Source organism: Heptranchias perlo, chromosome 42 (genome assembly GCF_035084215.1).
Source record: "Heptranchias perlo isolate sHepPer1 chromosome 42, sHepPer1.hap1, whole genome shotgun sequence".
Lineage (NCBI taxonomy): Eukaryota > Metazoa > Chordata > Chondrichthyes > Hexanchiformes > Hexanchidae > Heptranchias > Heptranchias perlo.
The window spans coordinates 12015074-12037497 of record NC_090366.1 but is presented as its reverse complement, the minus strand read 5'-3'; the positions used below and the strand labels follow the sequence as shown (position 1 = coordinate 12037497).

The 22424-nt window shown below is 50.1% G+C and overlaps 1 protein-coding gene across 7 annotated transcripts in view; it reads right to left on the bottom strand.

Annotated features, from left to right (window-relative positions):
* Positions 1 to 1712: 1712 nt before the first annotated feature.
* The window catches only part of LOC137306211 (C-X-C chemokine receptor type 3-2-like), a 75610-nt gene continuing 54898 nt past the window's right edge, over positions 1713 to 22424 (bottom strand). For 2 of the 7 annotated variants that reach the window (XM_067975310.1, XM_067975311.1), the window contains exon 2: positions 6207 to 8578. In XM_067975310.1, the coding sequence (XP_067831411.1) occupies positions 7514 to 8578 (1065 nt within the window). In that variant the 3' untranslated portion in view covers positions 6207 to 7513. Of the gene's footprint in view, positions 4167 to 6206; positions 8579 to 16516; positions 16653 to 22424 lie in introns of those variants that run through there. The other 5 variants (XM_067975314.1, XM_067975313.1, XM_067975309.1 and 2 more) reach the window with 4 other exon arrangements.

Sequence of the window (22424 nt, the reverse complement as noted above, 5' to 3'; positions counted from 1 at the left end):
TCCCATGCGCCTGCTGCTCTTGTCCTTCTAGGTCGCAGAGGTCGCGGGTTTGGGAGGTGCTGTTGAAGAAGCCTTGGCGAATTGCTGCAGTGCATCCTGTGGATGGTACACACTGCAGCCACTGTGCGCCGGTGGTGAAGGGAGTGAATGTTTAGGGTGGTGGATGGGGTGCCAATCAAGCGGGCTGCTTAATCCTGGATGGTGTCAAGCTTCTTGAGTGTTGTTGGAGCTGCACTCATCCAGACAAGTGGAGAGTATTCCATCACACTCCTGACTTGTGCCTTGTAGATGGTGGAAAGGCTTTGGGGAGTCAGGAGGTGAGTCACTCGCCGCAGAATACCCAGCCTCTGACCTGCTCTTGTAGCCACAGTATTTATATGGCTGGTCCAGTTAAGTTTCTGGTCAATGGTGACCCCCAGGATGTTGATGGTGGGGGATTCGGTGACGGTAATGCCGCTGAATGTCAAGGGGAGGTGGTTAGACTCTCTCTTGTTGGAGATGGTCATTGCCTGGCACTTGTCTGGCGTGAATGTCACTTGCCACTTATGAGCCCAAGCCTGGATGTTGTCCAGGTCTTGCTGCATGCGGGCTCGGACTGCTTCATTATTTGAGGGGTTGCGAATGGAACTGAACACTGTGCAATCATCAGTGAACATCCCCATTTCTGACCTTATGATGGAGGGAAGGTCATTGATGAAGCAGCTGAAGATGGTTGGGCCTAGGACACTGCCCTGAGGAACTCCTGCAGCAATGCCCTGGGGCTGAGATGATTGGCCTCCCACAACCACTACCATCTTCCTTTGCGCTAGGTATGACTCCAGCCACTGGAGAGTTTTCCCCCTGATTCCCATGGACTTCAATTTTACCAGGGTTCCTTGGTGCCACACTCGGTCAAATGCTGCCTTGATGTCAAGGGCAGTCACTCTCACCTCACCTCTGGAATTCAGCTCTTTTGTCCATGTTTGGACCAAGGCTGTAATGAGGTCTGGAGCCGAGTGGTCCTGGCGGAACCCAAACTGAGCATCGGTGAGCAGGTTATTGGTGAGTAAGTGCCGCTTGATAGCACTGTCGACAACACCTTCCATCACTTTGCTGATGATTGAGAGTAGACTGATGGGGCGGTAATTGGCCGGATTGGATTTGTCCTGCTTTTTGTGGGCAGGACATACCTGGGCAATTTTCCACATTGTCGGGTAGATGCCAGTGTTGTAGCTGTACTGGAACAGCTTGGCTAGAGGCGCAGCTAGTTCTGGAGCACAAGTCTTCAGCACTACAGCCGGTTTGTTGTCGGGCCCCATAGCCTTTGCTGTATCCAGTGCACTCAGCCGTTTCTTGATATCACGTGGAGTGAATCGAATTGTCTGAAGACTGGCTTCTGTGATGGTGGGGATATCGGGAGGAGGCTGAGTTGGATCGTCCACTCGGCACTTCTGGCTGAAGATGGTTGCAAACGCTTCAGCCTTGTCTTTTGCACTCACACGCTGGACTCCGCCATCATTGAGGATGGGGATGTTTACAGAGCCTCCTCCTCCCGTTAGTTGTTTAATTGTCCACCACCATTCACGACTGGACGTGGCAGGACTGCAGAGCTTTGATCTGATCCGTTGGTTGTGGAATCGCTTAGCTCTGTCTATAGCAGGAACACAGTCTAATGAGACTTGTCACATGTGATTGAACTGAACTCGTGCCTGGTTAATATAGATGTCGATCAGTTCGATAAGGCAACCAATAACTTTAATGCTCAACTACAATTAGTTACAGACAGCTACAAGACAATAAGTGCAAAAGGTGACGATCGCCTCAATCCTTTGGGGAATGGGCAGACATATGTTGGAACGTGTTGTTCTCTGCCTCTTTACGCTCGTTCTTTATCGACCCACAACCACATGCGGCATCCACATGACCATGACATCATCCACGCTCGGACAATCCGTGGCCCCATTTAATCCATATACGGACCTGCTTCCATTTTGCTTCTCCCCGAATCATTCCAAACAGGCCCAAATCGAAAGAAACTGCATCAGGACAGTTTGGGATTTGGGTGTCGGTCGGCCAATCGTGCCTCAGCCGAGCTGGCGCGGCATTGAGTCCGCGGGCTATTCGACCATGTGTGCCAGGAGGGGAGGTGGGGTGGGGGGGGTGGAGATTGTAGCTGAGACCAATGCAGTCTACATCTGACCTCTACACACCTCCAAGGGTCACAGGATAGCCATCGTCTGCCTGATGTTGCCGAGCCCAGTTACGATGAGTCCAGATGTAACCCACCTTCCCCCCCACCCATGCCCCCTCCCGCCCCCCTCCAATTGAGATCAGACAACTCAGTACAAGACCAGGGATTAAACGTAGCACCCCCTGGCCTGTATGGTTTAGTCCCAAAACCCAATGAGAGTTTTACTCACTCGAGCCTCATAATGAAGTTTAAATGTGGTTAAAGTAAGCAGAGGAGGTGACATCATCTTAATGCTCCAACAATTTGCATTTATATAGCGCCTTTAACGTAGTAAAACGTCCCAAGGCGCTTCACAGGAACGATTATCAGACAAAATTTGACACCGAGCCACATAAGGAGATATTAGGACAGGCGACCAAAAGCTTGGTCAAAGAGGTAGGTTTTAAGGAGCGTCTTAAAGGAGGAGAGAGAGAGGCGGAGAGGTTTAGGGAGGGAATTCCAGAGCTTAGGGCCCGGGCAGCTGAAGGCACGGCCGCCAATGGTGGAGCGATGGAAATCGGGGGATGCGCAAGAGGCCAGAATTGGAGGAGCGCAGAGATCTCGGAGGGTCGTAGGGCTGGAGGAGGTCACAGAGGGACCGAGGCCGTGGAGGGGTTTGAACACGAGGGCGAGAATTTTAAAATGGAGGCGTTGCCGTACTGGGAGCGGATGTAGGTCAGCGAGCACGGGGGTGGGGGGACGATGGGCGAACAGGACGTGGTGCGAGTTAGGATACGGGGGGGGGCACCAGCGTTTCGGATGAGCTGAAGTTTAGGGCGAGCCGAAGGTGAAGGTTTGAGAAGAGATTTGCCGAAGGTGGGGGGAGATGCTGGGTTGGCTCCAGAGGCTGGCGACCGTGCAAAAACCCCACATTTCCTGAAGCTCTTCATCGCACTGTTGCAGTTCGGTGCAAACTCCTCGTGCAAGACGCAACTCGAGAACGTTAAGGACAGGAGGAGGACCCCTTGCCTCTGCTGCTCTGCCGACTCACGATGAGCGTCGGCTTGAAGCAGCTGAACTGAGCCAGGACCTTCGCCATCTCGTGTCGGAACTTGACCCCGATAAAAGCGTAGAGGAGCGGGTTTAAGCAGCAGTGGATGAGCCCCAGGCTCTGGGTTATGGTCCAACTAATGTCCAGGGTGTTCAGCATGGAGCAATGGGTCTCAATCGCGCCCAGCGACTGGAGGGTGTCGACGAAAATCACCGCGTTGTAAGGGAACCAACAAGCGATGAAGGCAATGACAATGGCCACGATAACCTTCAGCGTCTTCTGCTTCTCAAACATGTTGGCGTGCCAGAGTGTCTTGAATATCATACAGTAGCAGTGCAGCATGGTCACCACTGGGAGGAAGAACCCAATGACGTGGTGAACCATGCGCAGGGCAAGCTTCCATTGCTCTGCGCTCTCCAGGCTGAAGGAGTAGGTGCAGGCTTTCATGCCCGAATAGCTGGGCTTGTAGACTTCGCGGAAGATGAGCTCAATGACCGCCAGGAGAACGCAGAAGACCCACACGAAGAGGCAGGTGGCGTGTACGTAGACAGGCTTGCGTTTCTTGTACATGTGGACGGCGTGCACGATGGTGAGGTACCGGTCGAAGCTGATGCAGACCAGGAAGAGGATGCTGCCGTACAGGTTGAGGGCGAAGACACCCCCCATTATTTTGCACATCGCGTTCCCAAACACCCAACCTTTGACAGCCTCCACCATCCAGAACGGGAGAGTGAAGACCAGAAGGAGATCAGCGATGGCCAAGTGGAGAATGAAGGTGTCGGTGATGGTCCTCGATTGTTTGTAGCGGCCAATAATGAAGATCAACATGCCATTCCCGAAAGCCCCCAGTAGCAGGACAATGGAGTAGACAATCGGGATGAAAAGGCTGTTGAAATGTCCGATCATTATCGGTTTGCAAGGCTGGGCGATCATCAAGTTACCTGGCCATGTATCATAATAGTCCTCCTTCAAAAGAGCAGAGTTCGATTATAGACCAACAATGGATTGCAGTTCCACCCGCTTCAAATTCCTCATTCATTGTTGAGGATTTTTACGCTGCTCACAGTAACAGGTGCCAGTGTAGATAAAAGAAAATATCGTCTCATTTTGGGCACCCAGAGTGGAGACTGAAGCATGGGTTAGATACAGAGTAAAGCTCCCTCTACACTGTCCCGTCAAACACTCCCAGGGCAGGTACAGGGTTAGATACAGAGGAAAGCTCCCTCTACACTGTCCCGTCAAACACTCCCAGGGCAGGTACAGGGTTAGATACAGAGTAAAGCTCCCTCTACACTGTCCCGTCAAACACTCCCAGGGCAGGTACAGGGTTAGATACAGAGTAAAGCTCCCTCCACACTGTCCCATCAAACACTCCCAGGGCAGGTACAGGGGGTTAGATACAGAGTAAAGCTCCCTCTACACTGTCCTGTCAAACACTCCCAGGGCAGGTACAGCACGGGTTAGATACAGAGTAAAGTTCCCTCTACACTGTCTCATCAATCACTCCCAGGGCAGGTACAGCACAGGTTAGATGCAGAGTAAAGCTCCCTCTACACTGTCCCATCAAACACTCCCAGGGCAGGTACAGGGTTAGATACAGAGTAAAGCCCCCTCCACGCTGTCCCATCAAACACTCCCAGGGCAGGTACAGGGTTAGATACAGAGTAAAGCTCCCTCCACACTGTCCCATCAAACACTCCCAGGGCAGGTACAGGGTTAGATACAGAGTAAAGCTCCCTCCACGCTGTCCCATCAAACACTCCCAGGGCAGGTACAGGGGGTTAGATACAGAGTAAAGCTCCCTCTACACTGTCCTGTCAAACACTCCCAGGGCAGGTACAGCACGGGTTAGATACAGAGTAAAGTTCCCTCTACACTGTCTCATCAATCACTCCCAGGGCAGGTACAGCACAGGTTAGATGCAGAGTAAAGCTCCCTCTACACTGTCCCAGCTAACACTCCCAGGGCAGGTACAGCACGGGTTGGATACAGAGTAAAGCTCCCTCTGCATTGTCCCATCAAACACTCCCAGGGCAGGTACAGCACTGGTTAGATACAGAGTAAAGCTCCTTCTATACTGTCCGATCAAACACTCCCAGGCCAGGTACAGGGTTAGATACAGAGTAAAGCTCCCTCTACACTGTCCCATCAAACTCTCCCAGGGCAGGTACAGCACGGGTTGGATACAGAGTAAAGCTCCCTCTACACTGTCCCATCAAACACTCCCAGGGCAGGTACAGCACGGGTTAGATACAGAGTAAAGCTCCCTCTACACTGTCCCATCAAACACTCCCAGGGCAGGTACAGGGTTAGATACAGAGTAAAGCTCCCTCCACACTGTCTCATCAATCACTCCCAGGGCAGGTACAGCACGGGTTAGATACAGAGTAAAGTTCCCTCTACACTGTCTCATCAATCACTCCCAGGGCAGGTACAGCACAGGTTAGATGCAGAGTAAAGCTCCCTCTACACTGCCCTGTCAAACACTCCCAGGGCAGGTACAGGGTTAGATACAGAGTAAAGCTCCCTCTACACTGTCCCGTCAAACACTCCCAGGGCAGGTACAGGGTTAGATACAGAGTAAAGCTCCCTCTACACTGTCCCGTCAAACACTCCCAGGGCAGGTACAGGGTTAGATACAGAGTAAAGCTCCCTCTACACTGTCCCATCAAACACTCCCAGGGCAGGTACAGCACGGGTTAGATACAGAGTAAAGCTCCCTCTACACTGTCCCATCAAACACTCCCAGGGCAGGTACAGCACGGGTTAGATACAGAGTAAAGCTCCCTCTACACTGTCCTGTCAATACTGGAAGTCATGCCCTGTACATTATCTGGGAGTGCATTGTATAGCACAATCCTTACCGTGGCACTCGATATAACACGATTCTGAGTGTAACACTCGCTATACAATACACCTCTCACTGTGACACTCTGTTTATTATGGACACTCCCCTGATCCCTGTGTTATGCAGGGATGGGTTGTACATTGATAAATGCAAAAGTACACCTTTTCACTCGCTTTATTGCACAGTGCACAAACACAATAGTGCAGTGAGCATGTTATACGCAGTACAATGTATATTATTACATAAACAACCTGATTATAATGCTTGGAAAAGTTTAGATTAATATTAATAACATATCTCAAATTCTGAGTGATTTGGTTACAGTTTCTGCGAGATGCACTTTAATGGCAGGTCTAACAAAAGAGGTTTAGAGAGAAATTGTTCTGGGCGTAGCTTTTTAATATTCTGTTAATGAAGCTTTCTTTATGATTTTGTGCGCAAATGTATCAGCTCGTGTGCGACTGAGCGACTCGGCTGGGATGACTCAGGAGTTAATGTCCAGTCAGTGCTCTGTTAGTTGTCCAGGGTGAGTCTGGGAGAGAGAGAACAGCAAATTCTGCCAAGGTGCCTGCTCCCGATCACTTTTCAGTGAGGCCTTGTCATAGAATCATAGAATGATACAGAAGGAGGCCATTCGGCCCATCATGCCTGTGCTGGCTCTCTGAAAGAGAGATCCAATTAGTCCCACTCCCCCACTGCTCTTTCCCCGTAGCCCTGCAAATTTTTCCTTTTCAAGTATTTATCCAATTCCCCTTTTGAAAGTCATTATTGAATCTGCTTCCACCGCCCTTTCAGGCAGCGCATTCCAGATCAGAACAACTCGCTGCGTAAAAGACATTTCTCCTCATCTCCCCCCTCTGGAGGACGGAACTGACGTCAGCTGTGACACCCTCCGTGTCCAAACGACCCGCTGACGCTAACCATCGAAGGTCGCACATGAAGAAGGGGGAATTATCCACCAGGGAGCATGAGCACTTCAGGAGCGAGGGGAGGGGAGTGGGGGGAGGTGGCGGTGGTGGGGTTTGGGGGTTACGGCGGGGGAGGCGGTGAGTGGGGGAGCAGAGAAAGAATCTCGAGTAGAGGGGACTGAAGTACGATGAGAGAGAAAATAAGACTTTGGTGCGTTGACATTGTGTTGAGTGAGGCGATGGATATTTGAGTCTTGTCGAGGCGAATAATCTTCTCCTGAATGAAAAGATTCATTCTCCTTCAACCAACAAAAAAAATAGCATATTAATGGCTCATTCAATTCATTGCTTCTACGCAAAAACAGTCGCCAATTTTCCTCACATGGCAACATGCACTGCATTTGATTGTTTGTAAATCACTTGGGACGGGGGCCGGGAGGACGACCTTCCTTCGAAAAGTTACAAGGGTCTGGGTAAGTGCGTTTTCTGTATTGGTCAGGGGCCCGGAAGCTTTTGGATGAGAAAGTTAATGCCTGGCGATGAGTTTGGGGCTGCTTTCACCACATCATCGAGTAGGAGGTTGAAGTCTCGGAGTCTGAGATGGCAGAGGACGCCCGCTTATTTCTCGCGGTGCGGCGATTAACCGACACCGTCCTCTTCCAGCAGCCGATGCCCACCAGGACCCTCACCATCTCGTGTCGGAACTTGACCCCGATGAAAGCGTAGAGGAGCGGGTTTAAGCAGCAGTGGATGAGCCCCAGGCTCTGAGTTATGGTCCGACTGATGTCCAGGATGTTCAGCATGGAGCAATACGTCTCGATCGCGCCCAGCGACTGGAGGGTGTCGACGAAAATCACCGCGTTGTAAGGGAGCCAGCAAGCGATGAAGACGATGACAATGGCTATGATGAGCTTCAGAGTCTTCTGCTTCTCAAACATTTGGGCGTGACATAGAGTTTTGAATATCATGCAGTAGCAATACAGCATGGTGCCCATCGGCAAAAAGAACCCAACTACGTGATGAGCTATTTGAATGGTGACCTTCCACGCCACTGCGCTTTCCGGGTTGAACATGTAGGTGCAGATCGTCAGATTAAGGTAGGATGAGCTGTACTCCTCGCGGAAGATGAGGTCAATGACCGCCAGGAGGAGGCAGAAGACCCACACGAAGAGGCAGGTGACGTGTATGTAGACGGGTTTGCGTTTCTTGTACATGTGGACGGCGTGCACGATGGCCAGGTACCGGTCGAAGCTGATGCAGACCAGGAAGAGGATGCTGCCGTACAGGTTGAGGGCGAAGATGGCGCCAATCAACTTGCACATCACGGTACCAAAGACCCAGCCGTTGACCGACTCCACGGCCCAGAATGGGAGGGTGAAAACCAAGAGCAAGTCCGCAATGGCCAAGTGGAGGATGAAGGTGTCGGTGACAGTTCTCCGAGCTCTCTTGTAGCGACCAATGACAAGGATCACCATCACGTTGCCTGAAACCCCCAACTGGAGGACAAGGGAGTACAGAACAGGTACAAAGATCCGGACAAAGTTCTCCACAACAATAGGTCTGCAAGGTTGGGCCTTACTGAAATCAGGAATATAAGTGTCATAATCATATTCGGTGTAGTCCTTCAAATAAAAAGAACAGAAAGATTACTTCATGCAGTGGGCCTGTGTTTTAGGTTTATTCATGTCCTCTCTCTGAATATCTCCCCTTTTGTTTTTTGGAGACGTGTGGCTCTTTTTGAGGTACAATTTCATAGGTACCTCACCCCGGTGGGCAATCTCCAGGTGCGAGGGACCAAAAGGGTTAAATTACGAGGACGGGTCGCACAGACCGGGCTTGTATTCCCTCGAGTGTAGAAGATTAAGGGGTGATCTAATCGAGGGGTTTGAGACGATTAAAGGATTTGATAGGGTCGATAGAGAGAAACTATTTCCTCTGGTGGGGGGAGTCCAGAACAAGGGGGCATAACCTTAAAATTAGAGCCGGGCCGTTCAGGGGTGATGTCGGGAAGCACTTCTTCACACAAAGGGGGGTGGGAATCTGGAACTCTCTCCCCCAAAAAGCTGTTGAGGCCGGGGGTCAATTGGAAATTTCAAAGGCTGAGTTTGATGGATTTTTGTTGGGTGAGGGGATTAAGGGTTATGGAACCAAGGCGGGTAAATGGAGTTAAGATACAGATCAGCCATGATTGAATTGAATGGTGGAACAGGCTCGAGGGGCTGAATGGCCTCCCCCTGCTCCTAGACACCAAGTGTTGACTATTTGGACCTGTGGAGGGAGGGGCCATGAAAGCTGGGAATGATCCTGTTCTCACTCAACATCTACAGACACACACAGAGACAGACACACACACAGACACACACACACACACACACACACAGACACACACACACAGAGACACACACAGAGACACACACACACACAGACGCACACACACAGACAGACGCGCACACACACACAGACGCACACACACACACACACAAACACACGGAGACATACAGAGACACACAGAGACACACGCACAGACAGAAACACAGAGACACACACACACACACACACACACACACACACACACTTTCCAGCAAGGGGTAGGAGGATGGGGTCTTTCTGTAGCAATCAAGAGCAGTAATTATGGCTGACCTTTCCTTCTCTCTGACCCAGGGGGACTGAGGCCAACTGTAACGGCTCAATTCTCACTAACTGCCGCCCCGTGTCAGGCGGGGCAAAACGCCAACTGAACCATGCCCGGGGGGAGGGGAGAAGCTCGTATTTCAGTTGAGTCGACTTAAACCAATGTGCAGTCTGGTGAAAAATGGGAACTCTAGTGTCAGAGCAGGCTGGCAGCCCACTTAAATATTGCCCTTAAACTCGCCCGCAAGCAACCTAGAGGCTAATTGCTGTAAGTAAGCACAGCCTGAGGTCACCTAGAGGCTAATTGCTGTAAGTAAGCACAGCCTGAGGTCACCTGGAGGCTAATTGCTGTAAGTAAGCACAGCCTGAGGTCACCTGGAGGCTAATTTCTGTAAGTACGCACACCCTTAGGTCAGTTAGATACCAACTGCCATTGATTCTTGCAGGTTGGCAGCTACTTGTAAATTCCTAGGTCCAAGGCAAAAGCAACCAGCAGGGAATGACTGTGTTTTTATCTCTTCGTAAATATTTTTGTAAGCGTGACACAAGAATTTGCAAGTGTGACAGACATGCCTCAAAACATATTCATATACAGCCAGCACACCAGTCAATATATCTTTTCTAGCGTTTCTAAGTTGTCCCCGCTTGCTGTATGTTTTAAGAGTGCAGTCCTGCTCATCTCCAGTGACATGACGAAAGGGATGACGGTCTCGTCATTTGATAGGGGCAGTCAGGCAGGGGTGCAATCTGCTGCTCACGGGGGTCGAGGAGGGAAGAATTTGGGGGGAAAGTCCGGGCTGCGTTGGCTGCTCCCAGCTCGGGATGCTGCAATCGGAGCTTCTGAGCCTCTTGGTTAAGTCGGGGGAAAGATCAGCCCTGGTTCCTGCTCCTGATTGCTATTTAGGGACTAGACATCTGCCAGTCTCACACTAATCATTTAATATAATACCCGGGGGACTGTGGAACTGTACCCCAGCCAGAGTCAGTGCCTTTGGCAGAAGGAGGGGAGTAAACCAGAGTTTGATCCAGGGAGGCAGTCACGCCCCCTTAGACTAAATACTGTCGAATTGGCCCGTGGTCAGGGACAGGAGGGTGTGACCGCGAGTGAGGCAGGAGGTAGCACTCACCTCTGCACTTGTCCAATAGATGCGAGGTTCCTGCAGCCCTCGTGGACGAGTGCAGGGACTTCAGGGAGGACGAGCAAACTGGCCACGGCACCGTGGTTCAGGGGGCCGTTCAAGGCGGGGGGAGTAAAAAGGAATGTGGTTGTAGTGGGCGACAGTATAGTTAGAGGGATAGACACTGTTCTCTACAGCCAAGAGCGAGAGTCCCGAAGGCTGTGTTGCCGACCCGGTGCCAGGGTTAAGGACATCTCCTCAGGGCTGGAGAGAAACTTGGAGTGGGAGGGGGAGGATCCAGTTGTCGTGGTCCATGTAGGTACCAACGACATAGGTAGGAGGTTCTGCTGAGGGAGTTTGAGCAGCTCGGGACTAAATTAAAAAGCAGAACCACAAAGGTGATAATCTCCGGATTATTACCTGAGCTACGAGCAAATTGGCACAGGGTAAATCAGATCAGAGAGATGAATGTGTGGCTCAAAGATTGGTGTGGGGGAAGTGGGTTTCGATTCATGGGGCACTGGCACCAGTACTGGGGAAAGAGGGGGCTGTTCCTTCGGGAGGGGCTTCACCTGAACCATGCTGGGACCAGTGTTCTGGCAAACCGAATATCAAGGGTGGTAGAGAAGGCTTTAAACTAAATAGAGGGGGGGAGGGCTCAGGTGGGGCGAAGTTTAGATTGATAAATGGAAAAGACAAGGAAGTAGTACAGGAAAGTGATGGGGGTAATGATAAACACAGTGTGTCAGGAAGGGACAGAGCGTAGAAACATAAGAGTGCACCAGCAAATGGGGCCGGGGTAGGAAAGAATGGTAAAAAGACAAAATTAAAGGTTCTTTATCTGAATGCACGCAGCATTCGTAATAAGATAGATGAATTGACGGCACAAATAGAAACAAATGGGTCTGATCTCGTGGCCATTACAGAGACGTGGTTGCAAGGTGACCAAGGTTGGGAGCTAAATATTCAGGGTTATTTAACATTTTGGAAGGATAGGAAAAAAGGTAAAGGTGGTGGGGTAGCTCTGTTAATAAAGGATGAAATTGGTATAATAGTGAGAAATGATCTTGGCTCAGAAGATCAAGATGTCGAATCAATTTGGGTGGAGGTAAGAAATAGCAAGGGAAAGAAATCACTGGTGGGAGTGGTATATAGGCCCCCTAACAGTAGCTACACTGTAGGGCAAAATATTAATCAGGAAATAAGGGGGGCTTGTAAAAAAAGGTAATGCAATAATCATGGGCGATTTTAAGTTTCACATAGATTGGACAAATCAAATTGGCAAAAATAGCCCTGAGGAGGAGTTCATAGAGTGTATTAGGGACTGTTTCTTAGACCAATACGTCGGGGAACCAACCAGGGAACAGGCCATTTTGGATCTGGTAATGGGTAACGAAACAGGATTAATTAATGATCTCAAAGTAAAGGATCCCTTAGGAAGCAGTGATCATAACATGATAGAATTTCACATCCAGTTTGAGAGTGAGGATCTTGGGTCTGAAACTACTGCATTAAACTTAAATAAGGGCAATTATAAAGGAATGAGGGTGGAATTGGCTAAAGTGGACTGGGTAAACAGATTAGATGGTATGATGGTGGATAAGCAGTGGTAAACATTTAAAAAGATATTTTATGACTCGCAACAAAAATATATCCCTGTGAGGAGGAAAGACTCCACAAAAAGGGTGAACCAACCATGGCTAACTGAGGAAGTCAAGGATGGTATCAGGTTAAAAGAAAAAGCACACAACATGGCAAAGATTACTGGTAAGCCCGAAGATTGGGAAAACTTTAAAAACCAGCAAAGGATGACTAAAAGAATAATAAAGAGGGAGAAAATAAATTATGAGAATAAACTAGCAAGAAATATAAAAACTGACAGTAAAAGCTTCTACAAGTATATAAAAAGGAAGAGGGTAGCTAAAGTAAACATTGGTCCCTTAGAGGATGAGACTGGGGAAATAATAATGGAAAACAATGAAATGGCAGAGGAATTGAACAGATATTTTGTATCTGTCTTCACAGTAGAAGACACTAATAACATACCAATAATAGTAGAAAATCAAGGGGCAAAGGGGAGGGAGGAACTGAAAACAATCACTATCACTAGAGAAAAAGTACTAGGTAAACTAATGGGTCTAAAGGCTGACAAGTCCCCTGGACCTGATGGCTTGCATCCGAGGGTCTTAAAGGAAGTGGCTACAGAGATAGTGGATGCATTGGTTGTAATCTTCCAGAATTCACTAGATTCTGGAAAGGTCCCAGCGGATTGGAAAACCGCAAACGTAACATCCCTATTCAAGAAGGGAGTGAGACAGAAAGCAGGTAACTATAGACCAGTTAGCCTAACATCTGTCATTGGGAAAATGCTAGATTCCATTATTAAGGAAGTAGTAGCAGGACATTTGGAGACTCATAATACAATCAAGGAGAGTCAACATGGTTTTATGAAGGGGAAATCGTGTCTGACAAATTTATTAGAGTTCTTTGAGGAAGTAACGGGCAGGGTGGATAAAGGGGAACCAATGGATGCAGTATATTTGGATTTCCAAAAGGCATTCGATAAGGTGCCACATTAAAGATTACTGCACAAGATAAGAGCTCATGGTGTTGGGGATAATATACTGGTGTGGATAGAGGATTGGCTTTATGGTTGTGGTCTTATAGTTTGAATAACAAATGAACTTTACATTATCCATGAATCTCGTTTGATTTTTTTCATGATAAACAGTTGTTAAGTGCGATGCCACTCTCAATATCCAGGCTGCTTTCCCCATCCCCAGTCCAGACAGCACATGTTGGTGGAACCTGCCAGCTTCCTGTTCTGTCTGAATCACGATTGGAAGCGAGTTAGTCTCTTTCAAACCAGATTTAATGGGAATTTCCTGGAACTACAATCATTCCCGTTCCCAATCCTCAGTGACCATAAACGGTGGGTAAACAGCACCCCCTGGTGATCTGGTGAGTAAATAGCAACCGTGGTGGCTCAGTGGGAAATAGTGCCCCCTGGTGGCTCAGTGGGAAATAGTGCCCCCTGGTGGCTCAGTGGGAAATAGTGCCCCCTGGTGGCTCAGTGGGAAATAGTGCCCCCTGGTGGCTCAGTGGGAAATAGTGCCCCCTGGTGGCTCAGTGGGAAATAGTGCCCCCTGGTGGCTCAGTGGGAAATAGTGCCCCCTGGTGGCTCAGTGGGAAATAGTGCCCCCTGGTGGCTCAGTGGGAAATAGTGCCCCCTGGTGGCTCAGTGGGAAATAGTGCCCCCTGGTGGCTCAGTGGGAAATAGTGCCCCCTGGTGGCTCAGTGGGAAATAGTGCTCCCTGGTGGCACAGTGGGAAATAGTGCCCCCTGGTGGCTCAGTGGGAAATAGTGCCCCCTGGTGGCTCAGTGGGAAATAGTGCCCCCTGGTGGTTCAGTGGGAAAAGAGCGCCCCCTGGTGGCTCAGTGGGAAATAGTGCCCCCTGGTGGCTCAGTGGGAAATAGTGCCCCCTGGTGGTTCAGTGGGAAAAGAGCGCCCCCTGGTGGCTCAGTGGGAAATAGTGCCCCCTGGTGGCTCAGTGGGAAAAGAGTGCCCCCTGGTGGCTCAGTGGGAAATAGTGCCCCCTGGTGGCTCAGTGGGAAAAGAGCGCCCCCTGGTGGCTCAGTGGGAAAAGAGCGCCCCCCTGGTGGCTCAGTGGGAAAAGAGCACCCCCTGGTGGCTCAGTGGGAAAAGAGTGCCCCCTGGTGGCTCAGTGGGAAAAGAGCGCCCCCCTGGTGGCTCAGTGGGAAATAGTGCCCCCTGGTGGCTCAGTGGGAAATAGTGCCCCCTGGTGGCTCAGTGGGAAATAGTGCCCCCTGGTGGCTCAGTGGGAAAAGAGCGCCCCCTGGTGGCTCAGTGGGAAAAGAGTGCCCCCTGGTGGCTCAGTGGGAAATAGTGCCCCCTGGTGGCTCAGTGGGAAATAGTGCCCCCTGGTGGCTCAGTGGGAAAAGAGCGCCCCCTGGTGGCTCAGTGGGAAAAGAGTGCCCCCTGGTGGCTCAGTGGGAAAAGAGCGCCCCCTGGTGGCGCAGTGGGAAATAGTGCCCCCTGGTGGCTCAGTGGGAAAAGAGCGCCCCCCCCTGGTGGCTCAGTGGGAAAAGAGCGCCCCCTGGTGGCTCAGTGGGAAAAGAGTGCCCCCTGGTGGCTCAGTGGGAAAAGAGCGCCCCCCCACCCTGGTGGCTCAGTGGGAAAATAGCACCCCCCCACCAGCAGCTCAGTGGGAAAAGAGCGCCCCCTGCTGGCTCAGTGGGAAAATAGCGCCCCCCCCCCCACCCCCGCCGTGGCTCATTGGGAAAAGAGCGTCCCCTGGTGGCTCATTGGGAAAAGAGCGTCCCCTGGTGGCTCAGTGGGAAAATAGCGCCCCCCTTGGTGGCTCAGTGGGAAAATAGCGCCCCCCCCACCCCACCCTCCGGTGGCTCAGTCGCACTCCCCGGTGTGACGTTGTGCAGTGAGAGCAGGCTATTCGACCGTTCGGGTGGCATCATTGGATATCCACACCCATTTTCCAGCATGGGTCACTTGAAACGTTCAAGAGTGGGATCCAGGCTGATTTGCTCATCCAGGAGGCCCATTGGATCCCCTATTGATGCTCTGGCTGAGATCAGAGCAGACCAGGGGTTGAAGTTAGGCCTCTGGTCTGTGTGACCCAGTAGAATGCGGAGCAGCACATTTACCCACCAAGCCACGAAATCAGCTCAAACAAAAATACCGTAAAGCATATTAAAATTTAGAAACCCAAATTAGACAGAGAGACATTTTGTTTGCTGTTTGTCCATGAGGATATTTCTCCCTTTGCAGAAGGTTAGTTATCAGACCTTTAAATGGACTCAATTTAGGCTATTTGCTCACATCCTTCAAGGGCGTTATTCACCCACTGAGCCACCAGAGGGCGCTATTTATCCATTGAGTCAATGGGGGTGGTATTTGCTCAATGCGCCACCAGGCGGCGCTATTTTCCCATTGGGTCAATGGGGGTGGTATTTGCTCATGGCGCCACCAGAGGGCGCTATTTTCCCATTGGGTCAACAGGGTGGTATTTGCTCACTGAGCCACCAGGCGGCGCTATTTTCCCATTGGGTCAACGGGGGTGGTATTTGCTCACTGAGACACCAGGGGGCGCTATTTACCCATTGGGTCAACAGGGTGGTATTTGCTCACTGAGACACCAGGGGGCGCTATTTACCCATTGGGTCAACAGGGTGGTATTTGCTCACTGAGACACCAGGGGGCGCTATTTACCCATTGGGTCAACAGGGTGGTATTTGCTCACTGAGACACCAGGGGGCGCTATTTACCCATTGGGTCAATGGGGATGGTATTTGCTCACTGAGCCACCAGGCAGCGCTATTTATGGCCATGTCGCCCAGTCTCAGTCCACATCTTCGGGAGAGGAGAGTGGAGAGTCCGGGAGGAAAGTATTTCCCTTTCTAGACGCCCTTCATGGACATCCTGTCCAGGCAGAAGTGTGGAGTGGAGCAGAAACACTGGAGGGAGGGAGGGAGGGAGGGAGGGAGGCTACAATGGGATCTTCCTGCAAAGTGCCCACTCTGTGGCATTAGGGTTAGTGTTTCTCATCTTAGAGACCAATCGCAGGCAGGCTGCAAACCTTGCTCCCTGAAGCCAGAACATCTACACACTGGCCATCGAACTGCCAACCTCCAATATCTAACACCATGCTCCCAACATGAAGGGACACAGCATGACTGAGCTCAAGGGCAATAACTGAACTCTTAATTCCCCCGAGACGTCCCAGTCTTGGTGGACAATTTGATGATCAAAGTCCAGTCTGATCTGTGCAGTACCTGGAAATTTGATGCTGTTCTTTGGTAGGGAGTTGATGGGGTTCCAGGACACATTAGTACAAGGATCCTTCAGGCTTCTTTAATCTCTCAAGGACTGCGACTCCTTTCTATATTCCAGAGTTTTGACCAGTCGATCCTGTGTTGGACCATCGCAAGAGGGACATCCTCGGTAAGATTGTCAAACTGTGGTGGGACCGTTGTTCTTAATAAGGATTAATTTGGCACTGGGGAGAAGGGACCGTTTTATTAAATGCTTTGAGACGATGAAACCGGCTTTTATGGCGGGTTAACATTGATAGCGTTAAGGATGAAGTGTAAAGTTCTTCCTTGGTTGTGATTCTCCAAGGTTGGGAAGGAGCATCACATTCTGTGGAGAAAGAGGGACATCTGACATCTCATCTTCCAAATGGAGACTTTTGGCTAACCTTCGAAGTTAACTTATTCATTCTAACACAGCAGACCCAGTGCTTTGAAGAGCGTCCAATCTCTGTCTGTGAATTGGCCAATATCGGTCCAATCTCTGTCCGTGATTTGGCCAATATCGGTCCAATCTCTGTCCGTGATTTGACCAATATCGGTCCAATCTCTGTCCGTGATTTGGCCAATATCGGTCCAATCTCTGTCCGGGGTTTGACCAATATCGGTCCAATCTCTGTCCGGGATTTGACCAATATCGGTCCAATCTCTGTCCATGATTTGACCAATATCGGTCCAATCTCTGTCCGGGATTTGGCCAGTATCGGTCCAATCTCTGTCCGGGGTTTGACCAATATCGGTCCAATCTCTGTCCGTGATTTGACCAATATCGGTCCAATCTCTGTCCGGGGCTTGACCAATATCGGTCCAATCTCTGTCCGGGTTTGACCAATATCGGTCCAATCTCTGTCCATGATTTGACCAATATCGGTCCAATCTCTGTCCGGGTTTGACCAATATCGGTCCAATCTCTGTCCGGGGTTTGACCAATATCGGTCCAATCTCTGTCCGGGGTTTGGCCAATATCGGTCCAATCTCAGTCCGTGATTTGGCCAATATCGGTCCAATCTCTGTCCGGGGTTTGACCAATATCGGTCCAATCTCTGTCCATGATTCGACCAATATCGGTCCAATCTCTGTCCGGGATTTGGCCAGTATTGGTCCAATCTCTGTCCGGGATTTGACCAATATCGGTCCAATCTCTGTCCGTGATTGGACCAATATCGGTCCAATCTCTGTCCGGGATTTGACCAATATGGGTCCAATCTCTGTCCGTGATTGGACCAATATCGGTCCAACCTCTGTCCGGGATTTGACCAATATCGGTCCAATCTCTGTCCGTGATTTGACCAATATCGGTCCAATCTCTGTCCGAGATTTGGCCAATATCGGTCCAATCTCTGTCCGTGATTTGACAAATATCGGTCCAATCTCTGTCCGGGATTTGACCAATATCGGTCCAATCTCTGTCCGGGGTTTGACCAATATCGGTCCAATCTCTGTCCGGGGTTTGACCAATATCGGTCCAATCTCTGTCCGGGATTTGACCAATATCGGTCCAATCTCTGTCCGGGGTTTGACCAATATCGGTCCAATCTCTGTCCGTGATTTGACCAATATCGGTCCAATCTCTGTCCGGGGTTTGACCAATATCGGTCCAATCTCTGTCCGTGATTTGACCAATATCGGTCCAATCTCTGTCTGTGATTTGGCCAATATCGGTCCAATCTCTGTCCGTGATTTGACCAATGTCGGTCCAAACTCTGTCCGTGATTTGACCAATATCGGTTCAATCTCTGTCCGGGATTTGACCAATATCGGTCCAATCTCTGTCCGGGGTTTGACCAATATCGGTCCAATCTCTGTCCGGGGTTTGACCAATAACGGTCCAATCTCTGTCCGGGGTTTGACCAATATCGGTCCAATCTCTGTCCGGGATTTGGCCAATATCGGTCCAATCTCTGTCCGTGATTTGACCAATATCGGTCCAATCTCTGTCCGGGGTTTGACCAATATCGGTCCAATCTCTGTCCGGGGTTTGACCAATATCGGTCCAATCTCTGTCCGGGGTTTGACCAATATCGGTCCAATCTCTGTCCGGGATTTGACCAATATCGGTCCAATCTCTGTCCGTGATTTGACCAATATCGGTCCAATCTCTGTCCGGGGTTTGACCAATATCGGTCCAATCTCTGTCCGGGGTTTGACCAATATCGGTCCAATCTCTGTCCGTGATTGGACCAATATCGGTCCAACCTCTGTCCGGGATTTGACCAATATGGGTCCAATCTCTGTCCGTGATTGGACCAATATCGGTCCAACCTCTGTCCGGGATTTGACCAATATCGGTCCAATCTCTGTCTGGGATTTGGCCAATATCGGTCCAATCTCTGTCCGGGATTTGGCCAATATCGGTCCAATCTCTGTCCGTGATTTGACCAATATCGGTCCAATCTCTGTCCGGGATTTGACCAATATCGGTCCAATCTCTGTCCGAGATTTGGCCAATATCGGTCCAATCTCTGTCCGTGATTTGACCAATATCGGTCCAATCTCTGTCCGTGATTTGACCAATATCGGTCCAATCTCTGTCCGGGGTTTGACCAACATCGTTCCAATCTCTGTCCGGGGTTTGACCAATATCGGTCCAATCTCTGTCCGGGGTTTGACCAATATCGGTCCAATCTCTGTCCGTGATTTGACCAATATCGGTCCAATCTCTGTCCGGGATTTGGCCAATATCGGTCCAATCTCTGTCCGGGATTTGACCAATATCGGTCCAATCTCTGTCCGAGATTTGGCCAATATCGGTCCAATCTCTGTCCGTGATTTGACCAATATCGGTCCAATCACTGTCCGGGGTTTGACCAATATCGGTCCAATCTCTGTCCGTGATTTGACCAATATCGGTCCAATCTCTGTCCGGGGTTTGACCAATATCGGTCCAATCTCTGTCCGTGATTTGACCAATATCGGTCCAATCTCTGTCCGGGATTTGACCAATATCGGTCCAATCTCTGTCCGTGATTTGACCAATATCGGTCCAATCTCTGTCCGTGATTTGGCCAATATCGGTCCAATCTCTGTCCGGGGTTTGACCAATATCGGTCCAATCTCTGTCCGGGGTTTGACCAATATCGGTCCAATCTCTGTCCGGGGTTTGACCAATATCGGTCCAATCTCTGTCCGTGATTTGACCAATATCGGTCCAATCTCTGTCCGGGATTTGACCAATATCGGTCCAATCTCTGTCCGGGGTTTGACCAATATCGTTCCAATCTCTGTCCGGGGTTTGGCCAATATCGGTCCAATCTCTGTCCGTGATTTGGCCAATATCGGTCCAATCTCTGTCCGGGGTTTGACCAATATCGGTCCAATCTCTGTCCATGATTTGACCAATATCGGTCCAATCTCTGTCCGGGATTTGGCCAGTATCGGTCCAATCTCTGTCCGGGATTTGACCAAGATCGGTCCAATCTCTGTCCGTGATTGGACCAATATCGGTCCAATCTCTGTCCGGGATTTGACCAATATGGGTCCAATCTCTGTCCGTGATTGGACCAATATCGGTCCAACCTCTGTCCGGGATTTGACCAATATCGGTCCAATCTCTGTCCGTGATTTGACCAATATCGGTCCAATCTCTGTCCGAGATTTGGCCAATATCGGTCCAATCTCTGTCCGTGATTTGACCAATATCGGTCCAATCTCTGTCCGGGGTTTGACCAATATCGGTCCAATCTCTGTCCGGGGTTTGACCAATATCGGTCCAATCTCTGTCCGGGGTTTGACCAATATCGGTCCAATCTCTGTCCGTGATTGGACCAATATCGGTCCAACCTCTGTCCGGGATTTGACCAATATGGGTCCAATCTCTGTCCGTGATTGGACCAATATCGGTCCAACCTCTGTCCGGGATTTGACCAATATCGGTCCAATCTCTGTCTGGGATTTGGCCAATATCGGTCCAATCTCTGTCCGGGATTTGGCCAATATCGGTCCAATCTCTGTCCGTGATTTGACCAATATCGGTCCAATCTCTGTCCGGGATTTGACCAATATCGGTCCAATCTCTGTCCGAGATTTGGCCAATATCGGTCCAATCTCTGTCCGTGATTTGACCAATATCGGTCCAATCTCTGTCCGTGATTTGACCAATATCGGTCCAATCTCTGTCCGGGGTTTGACCAACATCGTTCCAATCTCTGTCCGGGGTTTGACCAATATCGGTCCAATCTCTGTCCGGGGTTTGACCAATATCGGTCCAATCTCTGTCCGTGATTTGACCAATATCGGTCCAATCTCTGTCCGGGATTTGGCCAATATCGGTCCAATCTCTGTCCGGGATTTGACCAATATCGGTCCAATCTCTGTCCGAGATTTGGCCAATATCGGTCCAATCTCTGTCCGTGATTTGACCAATATCGGTCCAATCACTGTCCGGGGTTTGACCAATATCGGTCCAATCTCTGTCCGTGATTTGACCAATATCGGTCCAATCTCTGTCCGGGGTTTGACCAATATCGGTCCAATCTCTGTCCGTGATTTGACCAATATCGGTCCAATCTCTGTCCGGGATTTGACCAATATCGGTCCAATCTCTGTCCGTGATTTGACCAATATCGGTCCAATCTCTGTCCGTGATTTGGCCAATATCGGTCCAATCTCTGTCCGGGGTTTGACCAATATCGGTCCAATCTCTGTCCGGGGTTTGACCAATATCGGTCCAATCTCTGTCCGGGGTTTGACCAATATCGGTCCAATCTCTGTCCGTGATTTGACCAATATCGGTCCAATCTCTGTCCGGGATTTGACCAATATCGGTCCAATCTCTGTCCGGGGTTTGACCAATATCGTTCCAATCTCTGTCCGGGGTTTGGCCAATATCGGTCCAATCTCTGTCCGTGATTTGGCCAATATCGGTCCAATCTCTGTCCGGGGTTTGACCAATATCGGTCCAATCTCTGTCCATGATTTGACCAATATCGGTCCAATCTCTGTCCGGGATTTGGCCAGTATCGGTCCAATCTCTGTCCGGGATTTGACCAATATCGGTCCAATCTCTGTCCGTGATTGGACCAATATCGGTCCAATCTCTGTCCGGGATTTGACCAATATGGGTCCAATCTCTGTCCGTGATTGGACCAATATCGGTCCAACCTCTGTCCGGGATTTGACCAATATCGGTCCAATCTCTGTCCGTGATTTGACCAATATCGGTCCAATCTCTGTCCGAGATTTGGCCAATATCGGTCCAATCTCTGTCCGTGATTTGACCAATATCGGTCCAATCTCTGTCCGTGATTTGACCAATATCGGTCCAATCTCTGTCCGGGGTTTGACCAATATCGGTCCAATCTCTGTCCGGGGTTTGACCAATATCGGTCCAATCTCTGTCCGGGATTTGACCAAAATCGGTCCAATCTCTGTCCGGGGTTTGACCAATATCGGTCCAATCTCTGTCCGTGATTTGACCAATATCGGTCCAATCTCTGTCCGGGGTTTGACCAATATCGGTCCAATCTCTGTCCGTGATTGGACCAATATCGGTCCAACCTCTGACCGGGATTTGACCAATATCGGTCCAATCTCTGTCCGGGATTTGGCCAATATCGGTCCAATCTCTGTCCGGGATTTGACCAATATCGGTCCAATCTCTGTCCGAGATTTGGCCAATATCGGTCCAATCTCTGTCCGAGATTTGGCCAACATCGGTCCAATCTCTGTCTGTGATTTGACAAATATCGGTCCAATCTCTGTCCGGGATTTGACCAATATCGGTCCAATCTCTGTCCGGGGTTTGACCAATATCGGTCCAATCTCTGTCCGGGGTTTGACCAATATCGGTCCAATCTCTGTCCGTGATTTGACCAATATCGGTCCAATCTCTGTCCGGGGTTTGACCAATATCGGTCCAATCTCTGTCCATGAT